This window comes from Apteryx mantelli, chromosome Z (assembly GCF_036417845.1).
Source record: "Apteryx mantelli isolate bAptMan1 chromosome Z, bAptMan1.hap1, whole genome shotgun sequence".
In the NCBI taxonomy this organism is placed as follows: domain Eukaryota; kingdom Metazoa; phylum Chordata; class Aves; order Apterygiformes; family Apterygidae; genus Apteryx; species Apteryx mantelli.
Window position 1 is genome coordinate 42,472,243 of NC_090020.1, and position 22,485 is coordinate 42,494,727.

At 35.9% G+C, this 22,485-nt stretch overlaps 1 protein-coding gene across 9 annotated transcripts in view; it reads left to right on the top strand.

Annotated features, from left to right (window-relative positions):
* DTWD2 (DTW domain containing 2) overlaps positions 1–22,485 on the top strand; it is a 263,172-nt gene that overhangs the window by 226,758 nt on the left and 13,929 nt on the right. For 6 of the 9 annotated variants that reach the window (XR_010886923.1, XR_010886926.1, XR_010886924.1 and 3 more), the window contains exon 7: positions 16,737–16,846. Coding sequence is in view for 2 of the 9 variants with exons in the window: in XM_067315902.1 (XP_067172003.1) it covers positions 16,737–16,846; positions 19,559–19,694 (246 nt within the window). In the remaining 7 variants the exon portion in view is untranslated. Of the gene's footprint in view, positions 1–16,736; positions 16,847–19,558; positions 19,784–20,403; positions 20,521–22,485 lie in introns of those variants that run through there. The other 3 variants (XM_067315902.1, XM_067315905.1, XR_010886922.1) reach the window with 2 other exon arrangements.

The window sequence follows — 22,485 nt, forward strand, 5'->3', positions numbered from 1 at the left end:
TCAAGTTTATTTTTAAATTTTGACTTGAAATTTCATTAGGGGAAATAAAAAGATTTGAATGTCAAAATGATTGAAATGTTCTGTTTTAACTTTGTGGACCAGAAAGTTCACAATTTTTGTTTCAAAGTCTTTTTTCTATATATATAGAGAAAAGTACCTGGAAAAATTATATACTTTATATAAAATATATACTTTATACTTTATATAAAATTATATACTTTAACTCCTCCACTAAACCATTCTTAGCAGATGCTTGTTTAACCTAATCTTAAGTATCTCCAGTGATAGGGATTCCACAAGCTAACTGTGTAGGCTATTCCAGAGATCTCCTAAGCTTGTCACTTATGCTGTCCACAGCAGAACTGAAAAACTGTTATTGGCAGCTATTTCTTTTGCATCTATGAAGACTCTTGTTGTGTCCTCCTTCAGACTCTCTCTCTTTTTTTGGGTAAATGGAACATAAAATACAATTTAAAAAGTCCAAGTCAGAATAAAAGATGATATTACATATATGCCTTTTCAAATACACATCCGTGCAATTACTTTGTAAAGGTATGACAAGGCAAAATTGACTGTCCAGAAAGGTAATTCATGTGCTTTTTTCTCTTTCTGTCAAGGAATAACCTATGTATTTTTAAATAGTTGTCAGGTTTCCTTGCCAAAGAGAAAGAATGAATTTAAATACTATACATTTCTCTGGGTCTGTTTTTCTCCTCTCATTGTCATCTCTGCCTTGCAGGTTGTCTTCATCTTGTCTCTGGAAGAGAAAAATTTAGATAAATTATCCATTTCTTTTTTACTTCTTCCAAAATAGTTCACAGTTAGGTCATCCAGGCGGGGAAAAGAAATACTTCTGTATGATTTAAATAATCAATCAAGCGGAAAATGGGAATAATGAATATCAAGCATGCAAATGCATATTAGGGACTAGTTTACAACAAATGCTTAGGTTAATATTTTTTTGGTAACAAAGTCTCTCTTCTCAAACAATTTCAAAGCACTGACATAACAATGAATGTGCTCAGTTCCAATGACAAGTCCTCAGGGATAAATTTGATGGATAAGTGGATTGAGGTTAATGACATGATCAGCACTCATTTCAGTGTTGATTTTGAGTGACGTTTAGCAGATAAACTCACCATACTCTCTAAACTTGCTGTTTGGTGCCATGTGGGAGATTTTGCATTCACATATATAATGATTTTATGCTGCAGCTAATTATCATTTACAAAACACTTTCAAGTAGAAAGAAACCATGGTGGATTTTCAAATGTTTTGGAAACTGGTACTTTTCAAGGGAGCAACAACAATACCTTCAGTAGTTATGTAACATTTTCCTTGCTAAAATCAAGGGTCCATTTTGTCCTTTGTTGCCAATTTTTCTTTGTTATCATATTACTGAGGTATTTAAAGGAACATTGCTACAAACTGCAAAGTCTTTTTTATAGTATTGACAGTAAAAATAAGAGTGTTTGTGATTCAGTGATAATAGTATTTACATTGCATAAAGTCTGCCAATATGTATTGTATGAATAGATAATAGACTTCAAGATCGTATAAAGCCACTGTGATATTTCAATCTGCTCTCTTTATAGCAAAGTCATCTGTGACCCTAATTCCTGCATCTAGCCCAGAATTTAATAGCTGAGCCAAAATATCCTTTCAGAACAAATGGGCGGGTTGTAACGCTTTAATGTACCTATCACTCCTCTTGAATACTTACCTATTTTTCCTGGGTTGACTTTGGCTAATTGCAGCTTCTGAATGTTAGATGTATTTATGCTCTAATCTGCTAAATTTAAATAATCCTTTATGCCTTTTCTTCATAGAGATCTCACTAGTCTATGGTTAAATTATATAGCTAAATTACATAGATTAAGCTTTTTAAGTTGCAAAGCTGTTTTCAGAAGTCTGTATCATCTGAGTGGCTCTTTTTGAATCATCTTTCCATTTCCCTATTCCATATCTCTGGATATGGTTACCAGAACTGAACATAAAATTTCTGGAATGAGAGAAGACTTCTGAGACACATAGTCAGGAGGTAGATAAGCTTATTCCCTGTCTATTTTTGTGTATATTTTTGAGAATAAATATGGTAGAAGTGGTACATTAATAGTGAAGTTTCTGTGGTTTTCATGATTACAAGCTGATGACAGAAAGGAGTTTGGGCCAGATTTTCAATGGGAGAATGAGTCTGATTTGCATCAACTCATCAGTAAGCATATTGGAGTTTGAATTCTTATTATATAAATACAAAGTTGGAGAATGAGGGTGTGTAATAACACTAAAAATATATAGCACAGTGACAGAGGTATAAGAGGTATAGGGAAAGAAGTCTACATTTCAGTATAGGTTTTCTCACTTTGCAAGGTACTGTACATACTGTACTCAGGATATTCTCTGCTGAGTGTTAGGAAAGAAGGGGTCGCACCACAGACCCTTCTTCCAAATAATACACTTTCAGGCATTGAAAAGGAAATATTAACTTAAGACCTTAAAGCAAGTCTGCTGAACTCTTTCCATTGATTTCAGATCAGGTTAGAAGTGCAATTCTGTGTTTGACTGCTAAGCAAAAACTCATATGAGAGGAAAAAAAAAGTTTCTGGTAAATTCAGATAATGGAAGTCCATTCTCTGCTGATTCCTTCAAATCAGCAATGGGTCTAATGTTTGCTTTTGCCAGTTTTCCCCACTCAGTTGACAGCAGACCCTTTTGAGTTGGTCTCAAGAGTAAAAGCAAACAAACAAAATAAAAAACTAAGGATTTAGAGAAATGCAACTAGATTAACATGGTACCTGTTAGAGCTAACTGAGAACATTAGAAGTACTAGCAGAACTAAAGTCTCATAGCTAATGTAATGAGGAGCTTAAGGTCATTGCTTTTTGAATGCAGCAGACAACATAGTTTTTCTGCTGGAGTTTGAGTTGTGCTGCTCTTGATTAGAATGTGATTTTAACTTCCATATTTTTTCAAAATATTATGAAATTGGTTTTGCAGTAGAGAAGGAAGCTACATAAATATTCTGTTAAATGATGCTTGGCTATCACACAGTACAATATTGAGAAGAGTATGTAATTACAGTAATTACGGAACATAATAGACTACAAATATTACATATATACCCACCCTCTTGTACTTCCTTTTGCTTCCAGCTATAATGCTATCACTTATGCAGTGGTGCAGTACTTAGGTGTTATGACTTCATCATGAGATCAGTCATTTGTGTTCTTTATTTGTGTTTTATTTAGAAAGCATTTAATAGAAAGCCTAGTGGCTGTGTTAGCTTCAGTAGAACTAGACTTGTTTCCACAACCTGTGGGCCTGGCCTTCCATGTCACGATTCATAGCCCCCCAGGGCTGGGGTTGCCCCAGCTGCCCTCGGTGCCTTGCTCCCTCAGCGTGGTGGGACAGGCCCTGGTGGCCAGGCCCATCCCTGCCCCGTTGGGAGTCCCCGCTGCTCCTGATGGTTCCTTCCCTCCTTTTTGGTGACTTAATTTTGGGAAAAGATAAAAAGATTTTTCCTCTGAAATGTGGCAGTTGCAAAAAAAAAAAAAAAAAAAAAGCAATTAGTACAGATACTTACAGTTCAGAAGTGATGTAGCCATGTTTGAGACTCAAAAACACACAAAATGAAATTGTTATCATGATGAGAAGCAGTGTACAAAATAGCACAGATCTGTGGCATTTCCTGCTTACAACAGAAAGAATAGCCCAGTTAAAAAAAAAAACAAAAAACCCCACATAATTAATGCAAAACTCATTGTAAATAACCAGATGGCAAACAAGTGTATCCTATACATTTTGTCCTCCAAATATGTTGCTCCTACACCCTGGCTGCCAGGGAATGCCAGTCGTAGCATAAATATGTCATTGATAATTTGTCAGTTTGCCCTACTAATGACAGAAACTGTGACTATCAAAAATAATTTTAAAAGATTTCTTAAATAATATCTGTCAATTAGAAGCTCATCAAAGAGTCCTCTTTAATAAGCAACAGATGCAGCATTGTTTGCAGATAAATGATGTAATATTATATTGGAGAGATCGGGGAATGTAGTTGAAAGAAATATCACTGAATATAGTCCAGGCAGGTTAAATACACTGCACAGAATTCAGTTTTGTTCAGCTTTTTAAAATTTCTTTTTTCCGTGTTTTTTCCTGTTTAGCTCTTTTATTATCAGAATGAAACTCAAGCTTTAAAAAAAAGATGTGAGACATCACTGTTTTCTGGTGTGGGAAAATGATGTAGAACTCTCAAGTATTTTAATTAGATTAAAGATACTTGATGACCTTTAAAAAGAATTTCCTGGTTTTTGAGGTTTGCTTTCATGTATGAAATGAAATCTCATAGGATGAAGGAAGAATGAGATCTGTGGGACCAGAGTCACCCCTTGCTTTAGCTTGACTGATCTCAGTTTGGTGTACAGTCTATGTATATTCACTCGTGCTTGGAGGTTGTAGAATAAGTAGGATAGTAACTTGAGGAATAAAGGAAAAATAATCAATGTTCACTGCATATTGTGGAGTTAGAGTCCTCAAAATGACCTTGCTCTAATGAAGAAACTGAAAGCAAGACTTTATTTAGTCCATGACCATTTTTTGTAAACCATCTGTGAACCATCCAGTCTAACTCTGCTGAATTTTATGCAAGAGTACTACAATATAACATCATCTAGAATTAGAATAGCAAACAAATTTTATTTCTTATTTATTTACGAGTTTGATTACAGGTTTAGACACAGAAAACATTGCTGAACATAATGATATACTAGAGTGGGGAGAACACTCTGATGCTACAAATAAATATTTCTTAAAATTTCCTAAAATTTTGAATGTTTTCTATTCTAAAGAGAAATAAACCTGTTATTTTATGTCAAGCACTCCCTGAAATTTGGGATGAGAGTCTTGTCTTTCTTACCTAAAATTTAGGTGCTTTTTCTAGCATAGCTAGACTCATTCTGCAGTCAATGGATAGAAATCAGTATTTGAGGAGGGCTGGTTAGTCCATCTTAGTTGTTTATCTTAGAATGGGTGAAATTTCCCTCTAGAAATACATTAATTAGGGATGTTAGACAAATACCTTAGAACAGAAGGCTGCTTTTCAAAGACAAGGTGGACTGATTCCCATCCTAACTTCAACTCTTGGCTTGGATTTTAAGGAAAATACATTTGGATTTTCTTTTCATATTGATTTATGGAGAGCTGAGAATAGAAAAGTAGCTGAAGACTTCTGCAATAGACTAGTCTCATCAATATGCATTAATCAGGCAGAAGTGAATCATTTCTCTCTTGTCTATAAGAAAATCGAAATGGAGATGCTGATGGCTAAGAAGGGTAGTGAGCTTCTCCTATCCAGGACTGGCCCTATGAATTTGTTTTACAGGGTCTCTCAATATGGAATAAAAAGAAATGTTTTGTTTTGTGAATTGATCGTGTATTAAGGTCAGAAATAGACTGAGAATGAGAAGTCACCAGGGGAAAAATGGTATCTAGCTGTAGTCTTATTTGAAATGAATGAAGTGAGTGGCAAAAAACCTGCTGCCTTCCACAGAGGGCAAGTTTTCCTCTTCAATTTGCAAGTAATGTAAAGCACCTAGCCTATCTTTCTAATTGCAGGGTGAATGATCTTTCATTCTTCACAATGAAAGCAAAGCCCTGATATTCACAGGACTTCTGGTCATTATGCAGTTCTGAAAACACTTTGCTCAACACTGTCTTTGAAGCTGAGAAGTATAGAATTTCCATCTTTCACCTGCCTGCACATAGGTATCGTGGGAAGAATAGTGGTGTAACATATGCATCTAGGAGAATGTGTTCAGAAATAAATAAACCCAAAGGAATGAGAAAAGGAATGATGTATACATGCCAAAGGCTGAATGAAAGGGTAACAACCCATATTTCCTGAGTCACTTTTATGTGTAATTTGCCAGAGAAAACAGAAAATGAGATTTTCTGCCAGATTCATAGAAAAAATGTTTTCATATGATATTCTGTGCAGTGGACTTTTTACTTCCCATAAAAGCCAATTCATTAAATCCTGCTGATCCCCAAAAAATGAAACAATTAGGAAATAAACCTGAAATATATCATACAGCTTATTATAAATTTTCTGAGTATTTGTTCCAAGGAAAATGAGTTGTTCAGCTACCAAGGATCCCTTGCAGGGAAGAATGACTTTTGCTATGGAGACTTTCTGTGAAGAAGAGGGCTGATAAAGGCCAAGGGAATGGTAATACAAGCTGAAGAGCAAAAAACAAACCCTAAAAGCAAATGGCTAATCATCATCCTCTCTAGGAATAATTAGAATAGGCTATTTCAGTTTATTTTAAACAATACTCTTTTGAGGGAAGAGCATTCAACAAGGGTGAATAAGCTTTTCTGAGAAGGAAAATTAGAGATGGAAATTTTTAAATTGAAAGTCACTTATTGGCTGTTTTCATTTTCAAAATTAAGTTTCACATTTACCTAGACTTTTATCTGTAGCTCTCAATGTTTAAGTATGTCAAGTGAGCTCTTAAGAATTATATTTAACTAGGTTTAAACTTTCTTTTGAACTGTAATGATAATGATATATATGAGATATGATATGCTCTGTAATGAAGAGGTCCTAAAGCAACTAATTCTTCTAAGGAATCTCATCTCGTATATCACAGGAAATATACTGTTACTGTTTAAATAAAGTTGGTAGAGCTTTTTCCATTTTTTTTTCAGATTTGGGTTCATGAAATTTTAATACTGTATTAATATTCCTTGTTATATGATCAGATTTATATATAAAAATGTCTGGTCTGAACCAATGTAGTTACCTATATGATCTTTTTTGGCATTTAACATTACAGAAATTTAAAAAGCAACGCTTAATTATTTGTGTAATTAGTGAATAAAAAGTATAGTTTAAGATATATAAAGATTCAAATATTTGTAACTATCAGGTTTAAATCTGAGGTAGTCATCTTCAAACATTCGGTGACAGATCGAAACTCAAATCCGTTCAGTTATTTTGTGGCTATTCAGTTACAGACCTCATTCAAAATCTTAGTGGGGTGCTGCAACTTACCTTAGCCCTGTGTCTGCTCATTATTTAATAGCAATTTTGAAGCTGTCCCTTAGGCAGTGCAATTGTTGACCAAAGTAAAGCATAAAATAAACTGAGAGGAAATTAAACTCTTTTATATGAAGCTCCAGAATGGCGTGCAGAACTTAGAATCACTGTGGGGAATTTCCCAAGAGGCAAATGTCTTTCCTAGTTGATGAAAATAGTTTTGACTACTGAAAGAGAAAGAAAAAAGGGTTTACAAAGAAAAAAATATTAAGTAAATAGCTCAGTAAAGATATCTGGCATAACATATGCACAAATATTTTAATGCTGGATGAGGCATTGTACTGTAATGTTAAAAAAAAGTGGAGCACTTTTCTATAGTTCTTCTAGAATAGTCTTTGAAATTATTGATATTAGAATGCATTAAAAAGAGAAAGCTATTTATAGCTGCTCGATTCTTCCAGAAAATAGTCTCTGGAGAATTGAGAGATATTCTGGAGTATGATAATGGTAGGCTGCCTGCCTAAAAATCAATGATGAGTTAGATTTAATAACTTTAATAAAAATAGGAGAAAATGCTACATGCTTTTTGCAGACAGAAGAAAAACATTTTCGCTACCCAAACTACTTCACTCTTTTTCCTTACTGCAGAAATCAGTAAAACCCTTCTTGTTCCCAACCTATCTCATCCAAAAAACCCATCACCATCTTGCAGCTACTTCCTGCCAATCCTTGTTCGTACGTTTCCAGGCTTCAGCTGGGATTGCTCAGGGGTGTGCTAACACCACGTTTTCCTCTCTAGTGGCAGCAGCCATCACCAGCATGTGGGATATAGCACTGTGGGGCCTGGCGACAGTGTGCTGGCCAAGCAGGCATCAGGTCTTGCAGATATTATGCCTGACTGGAGACATCTGCTCCCTCTAGTCCTTGAACCTGTCTTCTCCAAGGCTTTTTGTGGATCTGCAGGATTAAAGAGAAGTATGCAGAAAAGAATGGCAGACTTGCTCTAGACATGCCGTGTAAGTGCAGTGTTAGGGTTGGGTGGAAATAGGAACATGCAGGGCAAGAGACAAAGTGAAGTATTACTACCCAGTGCTGCAGCCTCCACCTTCTCTTGGACTGCTCATGTGGTGAGCAGAGGAATGAGTCAACTGAGTCCTCCATATGCACTTAGGTGCTCAGGTGCTCAGCAGCATCTCTAGCAACAGGAAAATTTGGAAGGGATTCAAACTATTGTCAGTCAGTATTTTCATCCTCTTTTTCATGGGCTGAGCTGCATTTTTTTCTGCTTCTATCTCACGCCTCATAGTTCCAGTCCGCACTGAAACGTGCATGATGCTAACTCTTTAAGCTATGCTCCAACACAAAGATGCATGTTCCTGTGGATCTTTCCCAATCTTCATGTACAGAAGTGGATGTAAAACATATATTTCTTACAGTCTTAACATTGTCATGCATTTTCCAGGATGTCTTCTCCAAGAAGCCAAGGAATAATACTCTCTGGAAAGCTGCTAATGGGACTACCACGAGTCTTCTCTTAGCTTTTCCAAATGCTACTTGTTTTGGGCCACTTGATACATTTCTCTTAAGGCGAAAAACTAGGACTACCTTTAGTTGTGACTGTAGAAGTAGATTTTATGGTATTTTCGTTTAAAAATATGGTGGTTTATAGTGATGATCATTCCCTAAAGGAGGAAAGAAATACTGCAGCTTGATTATAGTTGATTTCTTTTTTTATACCCAAATTACACATCATGAACTGCTCAGGAATTTTGCTATTGCAGTGCAATTCTTTCCTATTTTATGTGATGTGTATCCAGCTGCACCCATAGTGATGTGGGACTATTGATAACTAAAGAAAAGTTGAAACTGTCCTGGTTAGGAGTAAAACAGCCCTCAACTTCATAAAGTTAGAGAAAACATCATTGACACTATAACATTGTTTTCCTTCTCTGTATGTTTGTTGGGGATTGTACTGATAGTTTCATATCCAAAATAAGGTGACAATAAGCTCTTTTGGTGAAGTTGCAATTTGAGTTTTGAGTTGGTTTGTCAAAATAAGAGGGAGGGTTTTCATTAAAGCAAATAGTGAAAAATATGAATGCAGTCTTAGTACATTATGGCTCTACTAACATCTCTGCTGAATAGTGAAGATTTTGATCGTTGCAAATTAAAATACATAAAAACCCATGATATGTAAATGAAACACCTTGTTGCGAATGTGTAAGGAAACACAGTGATAAGTTTTACCAGAGGTTGATTTTCCTGGTAATCTGATAGTATTATTTTTGGATACCAAGATTTTCAGGTTACACTCAATTACATAACAACAACCCCAAAGCCTCAAGGGCCTTTCGTGTGCAGGGTCTCCTAATTTGACACCCAGCTCTTTCCTTATTCTCCTGCTCTTCCTGTCACAGAATCCCAGTGGGTAAAATGCCAGATTAGGCTGGTACCCATTTCATTCTGTGATGGAGAAGGTGGTACTTGGAGCCAAATATCAGTGATATATGAAAAAATGTTTCCCCTAACATCTGAGAGAGTTAAAAATGTCTCATTAACTCTTTGTGTATAATAGTCCAGGAACTGGGCATTTTCAGTAGTTCAGTAGCTACATTTTAGTGTAACTGAATTGCAACTGAATTTTACAGTCATAACTGCCATTTTAAAAAATACCCCAGTAAAAATATTATATTATATTATGTATATGCTTGGGCCATGAATGTTTTTTCACTTTACAGAATTTCTCATTTTCAAAATTGCATTTAGTTGTTCTTTTCACTGGAAGTGTATGTCCCTGAACATCTGTGAAAATAGAAGCACAGTAGAAAGCTTCAGAGCGTATTAATGAAGAAACAAATTTAATAAGGCCAGCAACCTCTGTAAAGTATTACTAGAATGCTTATGGTGATATCAGTAGACCATGGATTAAGGCAAGAGCTAAGAGCAGGTAATGGTTTTATAAGGAGTTTATTAACCATGGCATCACCTAATCTAAGCTGTAAATGTGTTGACTAAAGCAATTCTGTCTTTTTGAATTTACTTATTGTAGGTAAAGTTGTAGTGCATTTATCAGGACTTCTTTCACTGTTCTCCTCTTGATAAGAGGAATGAATCTGCAGTCAAGCTTTGATATACAGTACTACACCTCATATCTCTAGACTATCAGCATTATTTTATAATATGAAAGAATCTTAACTTGTAAAGCGGAAAGCAAATATTAAAAGTACAAGTATTATAAAAATCAAATTATGATGAAAACTTCCATCTGTCTGAGGAAAATGCCATGGTTTACTCTGCCATTAGAAGACTTCCCTATAATTGTACATGTAGCAAGCTACTATGAAAAAATACTTTAAATGGAATTTCCTTGCCTTGGAAATTTACTTTGGAGTAAACAAGTGCTTGTGTCATTCATGCTGAGTACTTGCTTTAGTCAGGAGAGGATAATGTATCATTTTTTATCAAGGTAAAGAAAAAATCTGAATCATACTTTTTGGTATCTTTAAATATGTCTGATTATGGCTTTATGGAAATCTTCTGGGATTTCCTTTGTAGCTGTGCATTACAGCACAGATTTTTTTCAAAGCACTCTCTAGTTATATAAATAGCTTCTATCATATACTGTTATTTTAAAGATAACATCTTAAATGCTTGCTTACAAACAGTACTTTAAAGGTGACTTTTAAAGTTGAAAAAGTATAATAGTATGCATTTTTGAAAGAGAAATGGTGAACTTTGAAGAGAGTTTAAAAAAGAAACTTAACGTCTAATAATTTTTGAAAAATTTAGTTAATTCTCTGCTTACTCTTAAAGTACCTGTGAGTCCCTAACTTACACTTTCTTAATAAATAGCATGTAAAATGTTTACTGAGATGTGTCAGATTAGAACTCTTCATCTAGATTTTAAAAGTGAAAATGCTGTTCACCAAGGCAGTTCTCTACTATGCCCTCTGATTTAGGATTAGTAGGAGAAAATGGGCAGGATGTGCCAGCCCCAGTTCGGAAGTAGGGCTGGTTACTGCCTATTGATGGCAGAGAGGGTTTGCAGTGGGTAGGAGAAGTTTGAAAAACTGCTTCGGTTTGGGCAGATAAGGACATGAAGAAAGCAGCTGAAGGAAGAGCTGCTACTCTCTTCAATAATAGGTCTTTGCATTGCTTAAGCAGAAGTGTTTGGATATACCAAGAGAAATGAAAATTTTCAAACTAGTTTTGATTAGAAAATAGGCATGTTCACATGAGATTCATGCATTTTTGCGTAAACAACAAATTACAGAAAGAGAATAGCTGTGTAATAGATAAGTAAATGTTAGCCAAGACCTCGAAACTGGATTCTCATTGCCTGTCTTTGTCTTTATATTTCCCAGACATCTTAATTCAAAGGTAATGTATCTTCTGTGTAAATATGTTATTTAAGAATACATAAGCATTGTTTAAATTGTTTTGTTTTACCCAAGTGTAGATATTTTTTCATGCTAAGCTATTTTGTGACAAGCTCTCTTGCATCCAACTGGGAGAAAATAATAAAAGCTATTCTGGAGTGTGAAATATAACATCTTGTGTAAAATTATATATAAGTGTTATTGACAAGAAAAAAACTCTGTCTTATGCCTCTGAAAATACATGGTACAACATGCAAAAAGGGCAGCATAACTGTATTATATGTCATTTTCCACAATATCCCAATTACAGCAGCATTTATGTGGTGTGCTTTCTCTCCAAGGGTACATTTTCTTTTGCAGGAAATTTCTTATAGTATCACATAAAAAAAAAATGCAATCTACTAATGATTTTTTTTCCCCTGTATTTTTCTGTAACTACATTTTTACTGCTTTTGTGGCATCTTGCGGTGTAAAAGACTGGTAATTACATCTAATTAGAAAAGATTAAAATGCTATGACTCAGAAAAATAATGAAACTCGATTACATTTTATATAAGGCATAAAATCCCCAAACTACATTTTACACTTCAAATTAGTTTATAACTTGATCAACAAGGAAATGGAAATGTTTGAATATTTAACAGAGTATTTGTTTTCCTCGAAGAATTTTAATATCTTTTCCTAAGACTAATTATTAAAAACAAAACTTCCCTTATCAAAGAGAAAGTTGAGTTTTATTTTTATTACTTTAATTTACTTTTTAATATGTTTTATGGCTCACCTTTTTGTGGTAATATATGTTAAATGGACTGTGTTAAGGTGAAGGATGAATATTAGAAAACAGCTTTGATAAATTAAAATATAATGGCTTTTTTTAAAATTTACCCACTAATAGCATTTTTTTTTAATTTAAAGACCTTTTCTGCTTTTATTAACTCAACCATCAAGAAGCTGTAATAAAGAACTTTTACTCTTTATTACAGCATTATTTTTTTCCTATCATTGTTCTGGAATAAAAATTCATTTCAGTTACAGTCCAGTTCACAAAGATACTTGCTTTCTGCCAGCAGTTCACTCAAACATATGCAGTTTTATAGGAGAGCAGAGGGAGACATTAGACACAAATAGAATTGTGCAGTAAACACCATGTACGCATTAGGGATTTTCTAGATGGAAAGTGAAAGAATGCCATAATGGCATACATAAAAACATCGGATTACTTAAAGAGTACATTTTGCACATAGAATGTGTGCACATTTTTCAGAATACCAAAAAATTGTATCCTGAAAGGTTCAAGTTTTAAATTGTCATATCACATGATGATAATTCATGCTAAAGCAGAGAGGTGTTACGAAAACGTCCTGAGTCATCTGCCTAAAAGTCAGATACCACTGCCAGACAAATGTCTCTTCTAGGTTAATGACTGATGCACCATGTATCAGCTGTAATCAGACCCAATCACTGGCAGTGCAGTTTTCTAAATAGTGAAAACACAAATGTTTAATTATATTTAAAAAAAAAGCCCTCTAAGATTTTTATAGTTACATATTTAAAAGTTCCTCAGTGTATAATATTTCAACTTCAAGATTACACTTCTATAAAATTTTTCCGCTTACCTATTCCTCTGAATGATAAATATGCATAAATATGATTTTAGTAATATGAATCTATAGGAAGAACACAGAATTATGTACACTGTTGACAGAGGCAGTGAATATTTTTCCTTGTAGTAATTAATTTGCAGTGGCATTTATATGCTTGCGTTTTCCCTAATTGATATTTGCCCAGCTCTACTGACAATATATTTTATGTACTGAAAATGCAAGTACTGGGAGACATTAAAGGCGCAACCCATTATTGGTGACTTAAGGGAAAAATGTGTGGGTGCTACTTTTCCAGAAGCATTCAAAACCACATTTCCAAGTGCTCTGCTGTTATGATTAGGTACAGACTTCCAAAAGGGGCAGAGAAGATTTCTTAACGTAATGCTGTGTTTAGCATTCACTGCACTGTGCTTGAGTGAAGAGTATGGCCACTCACTGTGACATGAGGCTTTTTTCAATCTGCAGTTTTCATTTTTTTTAATGTATTTATCCAAATACCTTGCATTCTTTTGTGCAATAAATTTAACTTCACATCTCATAAATTTGGTTCTAGACTGCAAAACCATGTAAGTATGTTGTTGTGTGGGTTCACGGTAAAGCTCTGTCCCCAGCATGTGGCCATTTTTCTGCCTCTATTCCCCTCTGGTCATCCTCAATAAAGTTCTGTTTCCATTTGACACACCCCTCCATGGCTGGGATCACCATGCTGCTCCCAGTAATACTGGCACAGCTATTAAGTAGCTGAGGCCCTGGTTCATGGAGGTCCGTGGCAAGATTTCCTTTCATTCAGTAAGTATTTTGCCCTTGTTGACGAGTTCAAGTCTACCTCTGCCCTCCCTGTTATTAGTGGAAGGGAGTCCTGACTTACAATCAGTTCTTAACTCTAGACCATGAGAAGGAACACAATGTAAAATTATAGAGTTATTTTTCAGGAGAAACAACTGAGAAGGCAGGGTTTTTGTAGGTGAACTCACAAGTTTAATGGCCTGTGATCTGTTCTTTTTAGTTTATTTTTAATTTCCCTTCACAGTATCCTTTTGATACTTGCAAGCCACAGTCCTAGTGTGTATCGGGCAATTTCCAGGAACTTACTTCTAGCGGGTAACGTAGCATTTCATTCTTTCTTTGTTGAACACTTACTAGGGAGACAACTCTGTCTGCCCTGACTTACAATATTAATGTGGTAAATAATCTCAGAAGAAACTTATCCTTTGTCTCATGGCTCCCAGTTCTTCCTAGTGTGCAACAAAGGTCTGTGTTATCTTAGTGTTCTCGATTTACTCTTTGGCACTGGTAATAATAAATAGATAGAGCTCTCCAATTTGACTAAAATTCTGATGAACTGAAAACAATTCAGAATAGTCACTAACGTCATATTTATACCTGCATTTTAAACAAAGGCCTTAAAGGGAATAGTTCTTGTTCATAAATCTTTTTAAAACATTACTTCTCTGAAGTGTTTCCAATGGCTAGGAGATTTGTCTTGAATGTTCTAGCTGATCTACAGGTTTTGAAGGATTTTGGATTATATAAAGCTCCCTTACTGTCCCTGTTAATAAACATAGCAAGAATGGCATATTTCAACAGCCAGGCTTGGTTAATGGCCATCCCTAAGGTGAGGATACACAGCCTCATCTCCCTGGGGGCTAGATGCCCGTGCGTGTGGTGGCCTGGACCCCGTCATCAGGGTGCACCACGTGATCTGTTGTGCCCAGAGGGTCGTCCTGTGAGGCCACTCAAAGTGAAGAGGAGTAACCAAAGAAAGCCTGAGAGAGATCTTACTTCTCTTGAATAATCAGGCTGATAGTGGTGCGTGGGGAACAGATTCTGAAAGAGAGGCTTTCTCAGCAACTAACAGAAAATGAATGAGAGAAGATTAATTTAGCCATTGTTTATACAAAGTTATATGCATACCTTTCCAGGAAAATCCCAGCAAAAATGCACTGGACTAATGAGGCATGAGGTGCTCAGCTGCAAGATTTAATCAGGTTTTTGGTGCAGCCCAACAAGGGGCTGAATTCGCTCAGCAGAAATCATTGCTGTTTGGAAAGGCCTTCAGCACTTTGTGAGTTCAGTCCTGTTTGGAATATTTACCACAGTGACCCCAAACCCTTATGCTTTGTGGGCCATGTATGTACTATAAGCAGTGAATATTAGCAAATAGAAATTTGCTCTAAAAGTTAAAGTGCTTGTATCAACTAATAAGATAAAAACAGGTTTTTACACCTGCTGTTCGGTCATTATAGTCCCACAGAAAGATCTTCCTGGGTAGACCTATTATCCTTTAATGGACATATTTTACCTAATATATGGTTTCTTTTGCAATTTGAAATGTATTAAATGAAACTCTTTTTAATTTACAGTTTAATTCATATTCAGTGGCTTTTAACCACAAATTTTATTCAATAATTTCTAAATATGAAGTATTGTTGTCACTTACAAACTTTAAATTGAAACATGATTTTCTCCCCCTGGTTTTCTGGCAAGAAAGACTACGTAGATATGAATGAACTGGTTTGTACCTGAAACCATGCCAGACTTCAGATTTTGTGAAGAGTTTTGTGAACACAAAGCCATATTTGTGTAAGACAGTCTGGGAAAATACAACAAAAAATCTCTGTGACTTTTCATCAAGTATTTAAAAAATGTGTTTTTTAAAAAAATGTGCCATTTCTCTGACTATTGTAATGTTTTCTATGCCGGATTACTGGCAAAAATATTTGTGAAAAAATAGTCTAAAAATCTAAAATATTGTTGATATTTAGATCATCACCTTGATAAAAAATCTAGATCACTTACAATTTGAAACAATTCAGTGAGACAATGTACCTACAGTGTGATTATGGTTTGTGGCCCAATTTTGCAGTTCAGGTCTCTTCAAAGTGTGTGCTCAAAAAGAAAGTAGTTACCGGGTGAGAAAGGAAGACCTATAAAGTAGAGACCTGATGGTCACTGAAAGAGGAATAATAAAGAGGAACCCACAGATCTGCTATTTCCGCAGTAAAGCGGTTGTTGTGTTGACTTGCTTGAGAACGCTGCAGATTTGAGAAGGAAAATTGAGAAGGAAATATCCTCCTAGGATTCATTTTTATTTTGAAGGAGAGGAAGAACAATTTTCTTTTCTATAGTGAGTGTGGCTCATGACACAGCAACAGCATCATGTGGAAACTCTTCACCTGCAGCTGCCTCTTTGGCTGCCTTAGAAGCAGAGTACATTTTTTGCTCGTTGCTGTTTGTAGTTGTTGACTGTGGAAGACATGAGCAGGCAGAGTCAGAATTACTATCATCTTAGACCCCTTTGCATAGGGTCATCTTGACGTTTGTACTAATTGCAAGCTTTGTATTTAGATAGGGATGACGAGATTTGACATTGGCTATTTCTTCCTCTGTGGCTGCAAGAGTGCAGCAAGTGAGCAATATTCTCCTACAGCTCTTCAGCTTTCCCTCAGTATCTTCCAGGCTTTTCTCCAGGTCGCTATTCTCCCCACACAGGGCTGCAGTATATCCTGATTCAGAAATACCACTGCATCTCTCAGCGAAGCCCATTCCCTGACTTTTCTTGGGTTTTGCTGTTCTGTTGTGGTGGACATGTGGACTTTGAGGACGGCAAAAAGAAAGAGCTGATTGAAGAAGTGCTCGTGGCTGTTAAAAGTAGCCTCCCACATCTACAAGCTGTTTACTTCTCACCATGATGAATTTGCTTCTTTCTAGACAACGCTGCTGCTCCTGTCCTACATTAATATACACATATATGTATACACAGAGGATTGCGATGTTGCTGCAGTCGACCCCCTCCCTCTTCAGCTCCCTGAATTAATTGGGTAAGTTTTCATTCTGAGGGCACTCTGCCCCAAGCCTCAAAGTATAAACTTAATGTGAGACTTTAATACGATGCCAGATAGATTGCAATCTAGTCATTTTCTGAGCTGTGCAATTAAAAGGGATTTAACAGCGTTGTGGCCTACATTTGGTGTCCTTACTCGTTAGTCAGGCTCTAATCATGCTGTGTATTCACTGGAGGTTTTAGGGAGGGAGGAGCAGGCAGAGCAAGTCCTCAGATCTCTGAGAATGGTTGCGCTTAGGACATGCTATGCTATAATGTGATGAAGAAGAAATATAAAATAATGTCAAGCAGAGGAAAATGCAACAGCTCCCTGGCTGTTTAAATGAAGAGATTAGACAAGGCAAAACAGCCTCTAGGAGTATGTGCGTCTTTGATCTTTCTCAGACCCTGGGCTGCTTGTACGTTTCTCTTGTTAAACTGTAAATAACCCAAATCAATGGACTTCTTATATCAAATCAGTTCCAGGATACAGTAATAAATGCTAAACAATTCCCAGCACGTATATTGTTATGTTGACTGAAGGGAAAACCATAGATACATTATTTTCTTCATGAGCTCATAGATAGATGCCAACTGCTCAGCACATATAGAACTGCTTTTAGAAGCATATAGAATTGCAGATAGGTGCTTTTTTTTGGCCTTAGAATGAGTCAAAATGGTTTCTGCAATTTCTTCTGCTATGTGGCATTAGCTCAGCCAATTGAAGAAACAAGAAAAAGCACTATGTAACTCATTAGATTGTTCCTAAGCAGTTCAGCTCAGAAGTAAAATGAAGCAAGACCTGGAGTATGATGAGGAGAAGAGGGAGGAAAGGTGAAATAGGTACTAAAACCCTTAAATCACAGAAGAATGTTTGGCCCTGAAAAAGCCATTCCAACATTTACATAATCATTAAGAGCAGATTTAGTGTGCTTCTAGTTTTCCAATAGGAAGTTTGATATCGTTAGGTTAAAATAGAGCCTCCTGTACCTGTTCACTAACTTCACTAACTGCGGGAAGCATGTTTCCTTCTGCTCGCTCACAGGAGTCAGGCACTTTCACAGAGAGCTGAGCATAATGTTTTACGTTGCAGAAGCATGGACATACACTTCAAATAGATGATATGCTGTTGATTTCCTTATTTTCAAGAGGACAGTGAGATACAATATATAGTAAAAGATAAATGTGAATGTGCAGTATATAGTATTGTATAGATGCATGCAATATTTGTAAGTGAAGTTTTCTTTTCAAGTGTGGCATAGTTGAGGAAGGAATCTAAATTCAGCTTCATTACAACATGAGGGGTACAAAATCTGATAATTTCATTTTCCTTCTTCTGGCATCAAGCAGCTCTTTGCCTGCAAATGTGAGCTCCTACCATAATTCTGTGTACTCCTGATTCTGCTCGCTTATGTGATACTCGGCTCCTCTTCTGTTCAGGTTTAAGCCCTTTGGAGTATTTCTTCCAGGACACAAACTCATTAACACAGTACAATGATAAAGTCAATAATTCACAAGTTAAGTTTTACCAGCTTGTTAGAGGCCCAGATTAATAGGTATGTGTTGTATATTACATTAATGCCAATTAATGAATAGTAATCCTAAAGATTATTATTAAGCCTGAAGACTGTTTTTCTATTAATACTTTTATAACTTAAATAAAAACAAAGTAATTCAGAGCCAATGCTTGACTCGCGTCTACACAGCTACTGTGTTAATGTGATTGACTTGCATTTTTTTTGTGCCCTTCACAAAAGTAGAAAACATTGGCTAATGCAGAGTGACAGCAATTAGAAGTACTGCTTTCATCAGATGACTAAGATTTGTAGTTATGTGTTTTAGGGCCCCAATCCAACAAATCACTTAAGAGCATGGTTAAAGTTAAGATGATGCTTAAGAGCTTTTCTGGATCAGGGCCTAAGATAGGAATACTCACATATCATGATTCAGAAATATAAGTTAATTTTCTTAAGAGCTGTTAGGGAAATTTTGTCCTCTAGTATGAAAAAGAGTTATGGTAGGTTGTTTGGCGTGAGATAGTCCCTTTATCCTAAACAAAAGCTATTGGCTACTGTGGGAGACAGGGTATTATACCTAGTTGGGTAGACAATTTGACATCATGCTGCAAATCCTACCCTGTTCATAAAATAAAATTAAATGTGTCCCTCTGCAGTGTGGCACTCAACTGTTTATTGAATAACTCAACTGAGAGTCATTTCAAACAAGCATCTTAACTTTCCAAGACTTTGGCAATACATAATCTTAATGAGGGTGAGTTAAATATATATATGAAAGGAAGAAAAATCTCTGAGGTTTTCTAATCAAGTGTTTGTCAAGCTGTTTTATGTAAATTGTTGATAGCCTGCAGAAATCCAGTTGGTTTCACTGGTAGCATAGGATTATGCCTTACTGTTTAACATTTCCATTTTCACACAAATATTAACAGAAGTTTCAGGGGAAAACTGTGGTTTTATTGAAGTACAAAAGCAAAGTCTCTCTGACTTTAATTGGGCACAATTTCACCTTGAGAATTTGTATTCTCAGTGCCCTTCTCATAGTTAAAAATAGAACAAAATGAGTAACTCAAAGCAAACTACAATGTGACAGTAAAATTCAGTGTGGCACCAATATATCAGACAACTAAAAAACGCTTATTTCTCTCTCCCTCTGACAATCTCCACATTCTTCAAATTCTTCTCATTTTCAAAAGCCTGAAGAGAAAAGAAGAATTTAGCAGCATGAGCTGGAAATCATCAGAAATGCAGGCTGAGAGGGAAGGAATTTCACAGCTATGCAGCCACTACAGAGAAACTTCTGATGCTCTGCTGTGTACAGTCCAGTTTTAAACATTTAGTTTGGTTCTAAATAGCTCTAAATCTGCCATCCTAAATATTTGGTCCAATACTAAATCACTCAAATTTGCCCCACTTGCCACAGACAATTCCGTAAATTCCACTCTGATTAATTTTTCTCTGAAATGTACTGTATAATCTCCCTTGTATCACCTTCTTCATATTCATCATATTTGAATACTTCACCCTGGAGAAGTCTTAAAATTCTCATTAGGAGGTTTCATTCCTTCCTTTGTTTGGTGTTTCTCTAAACTGTATATATATAGAGATGTTTTAATAGCTCCTGATAAATCAGCTGCAGTAGTGTTTGAATTATTGCAGACTTTTTTTTCCTGAATTCCCACCAATTGGTAAACCTCTTTCTGTTACTGTATTATACAGAGCTGAACACAATGTTGTAGGATACATTGCCATTTCTTAATGGGAAGCTACTGAAAACACTGCCAGAAATTGGCCTTAGACTGTGTCTGTTCAAAATATAATGAAAAATTCTTACGTTTAAAAAAAGACCCTTCTTTTTTGTTATTAAACCAAAGTGAAATTCTTACTAGAATGTGCTATTCTTGGCTAACATTCAGGGTGATTTTTGCATAAATAAACCAAGAAGGAACACTATTTTTGTGCCATTTAAGTTGACATATAGCTAGAAAGAGTTATTGCTTGTTAGTACAATGTGCCTCAAAAGTCAATTTCCCTTTTACAGGCAAATGGAAGGTAAATCACTTCGTGCCACTTTGCTGAGAGCAAGGAATGTTTAAAATAATACTGTCAATACAGCACGATACTCTCCCTTCCATCAACTCTGATGTCATGTTGGACGGTATGTTATTGTGTTGTAGCTCCCCCCAAATGATTGACATATGAATCATTTTTATTTTGACCTAGGAAAAATTGGAAAATGATAGGCTTGTCTAACAGATTTATCTTCAGAGTAGCAGAAAGTGTAAAACAATCTAAAAATACTTTTTAATGATGCCTCTCTACATTAAATGCAACTCAGGAAAACCATGACCTAGTACTGTACTATGAATTATGCTTAAATGTAACATTAATGAGGCAGGCGTATTTGCTATGAAACCTGACAGTAATGCAGGTGCCCAGTGTCTATGAAACCATGCTTTAATACATCAGACATATTTGATGTGGCAGTTACCACCGAAAAATAAATATTTACCAGCAGTTGATTGTGCGATGCTTTCTCCTGATAGTTGTAAATAACGGTGGTAACTAAGGCCCCAATTTTGTTACAGGACTTAGGAAGCAGATCCTGTGCAGGGCACCGAATGTCTTGTGGTTTTGGGGGTCTGTCTTTACATCAGAGTATTACTGCTGGTGACTAGCAGTCCTGCTGTTTCTAGCATGTTCCCATAATAAGATCATCTGTCCTAAAAATGGTGAGGTTCTGCTTCTTTGGGTTGTTCCCTTTCAGATGTTTTTCTTTTAGGGGAGCATGAATAGTATCAACAGATCAAATGGAATTAGACAACAGGGGAACAGACAGGTGGGAACTGGCATCCAGCTGTTTCTGACCACTGCCTTTTGCACCCAGCTGCCTCAAACTCAGGCCATTTTCTGAATAAAGAGCCAAACTTGAACAACTCTTGATAAGTAACTAAATCTATTTTCCAGGTACACTGAGAAAGAGCATTTCCCAGATTCAGTGCAACCTGCTTTTAATTACACAGCATACAAGGATTTAAAGGATCAAATCACCACAGATTTGCTTTTCCAAGTTACCTTCTTAAATCAGCTTTACAGTAGATTTACATAGCCTGCAGATATGCAGCAACAGAATAAAACTAAACCCTTCCGATTTCCAAATCATCATCATTTAAAGAGCTATAATTCATATTTAATGAAGAAGAAACAGCAGAAAAAGCATCCACAAATATTTAACAAGCGACTCTGAGAACGTTAAGTTTTTATCCTCTACTAAAAACCCTTCACCTTATTCTTTCATTGTATAGGCTGATGGAACATGTTTGAAAGAAGTTGGGTTTTAGAGCATTATTAAATTATAAAAGAGCTAATATTAGAAATAAATGAGAGCTTAGATTAAAATGGTATGGTTGGAGATTTTCCTGAAATGTACAAAGAATGCGCATTTCAATGGAAGTAATTTATTGCAAACAGAATGAGAAACAATAACAAGACTATATGCCACTAACCTTGATTATAAAGAACAGATCTTAGCAGACAAACCCTATTTTTATATAATTACTATATTAGGGGATGAAAGGAAAGCAGTGGATACGGATGGATTTCAGTAATGCATTGATAAAGTGTGATGAAACCTTACTCTCACAACTGATTTGGAATTGCTTGAGTATGAACATCGTAATGTGCTTTGCAGGCTGACTAAAAGACCATAAATGAAAGTTAATGAGAACTGGCAAAGTGTTGTGGGTCTGATGGGGAATGACAGGATCTGAATTAGTTGAGGTCTTATTTTAAAATCCTCAATTGTAATCTGGACAAGAGTTCTGTCAGTTGTAGGTAATAATAAATAGGGAGGAGCTGAAAATGCCTGCAAAGGCAGAGCGATAATATAAAGGAGATTTGCAAGAACAGAATATGTGCTCTGAAAAATCATTAGAGGGGAAAAAAACATAAGTTAATATATCTAGGGACCACAACAGTCAATTTGAGAATAAGCCTGCTCGGCTGGGTATGCGCTGTAAGAGAAATCTGGACTGCTGTAATGGTGGTAGAATAGCATTATTGTGCTAGATGAATATTATTCTTGAGTCTGCTGTGCAGAATAACCATGAAAGGAGGCACGTGG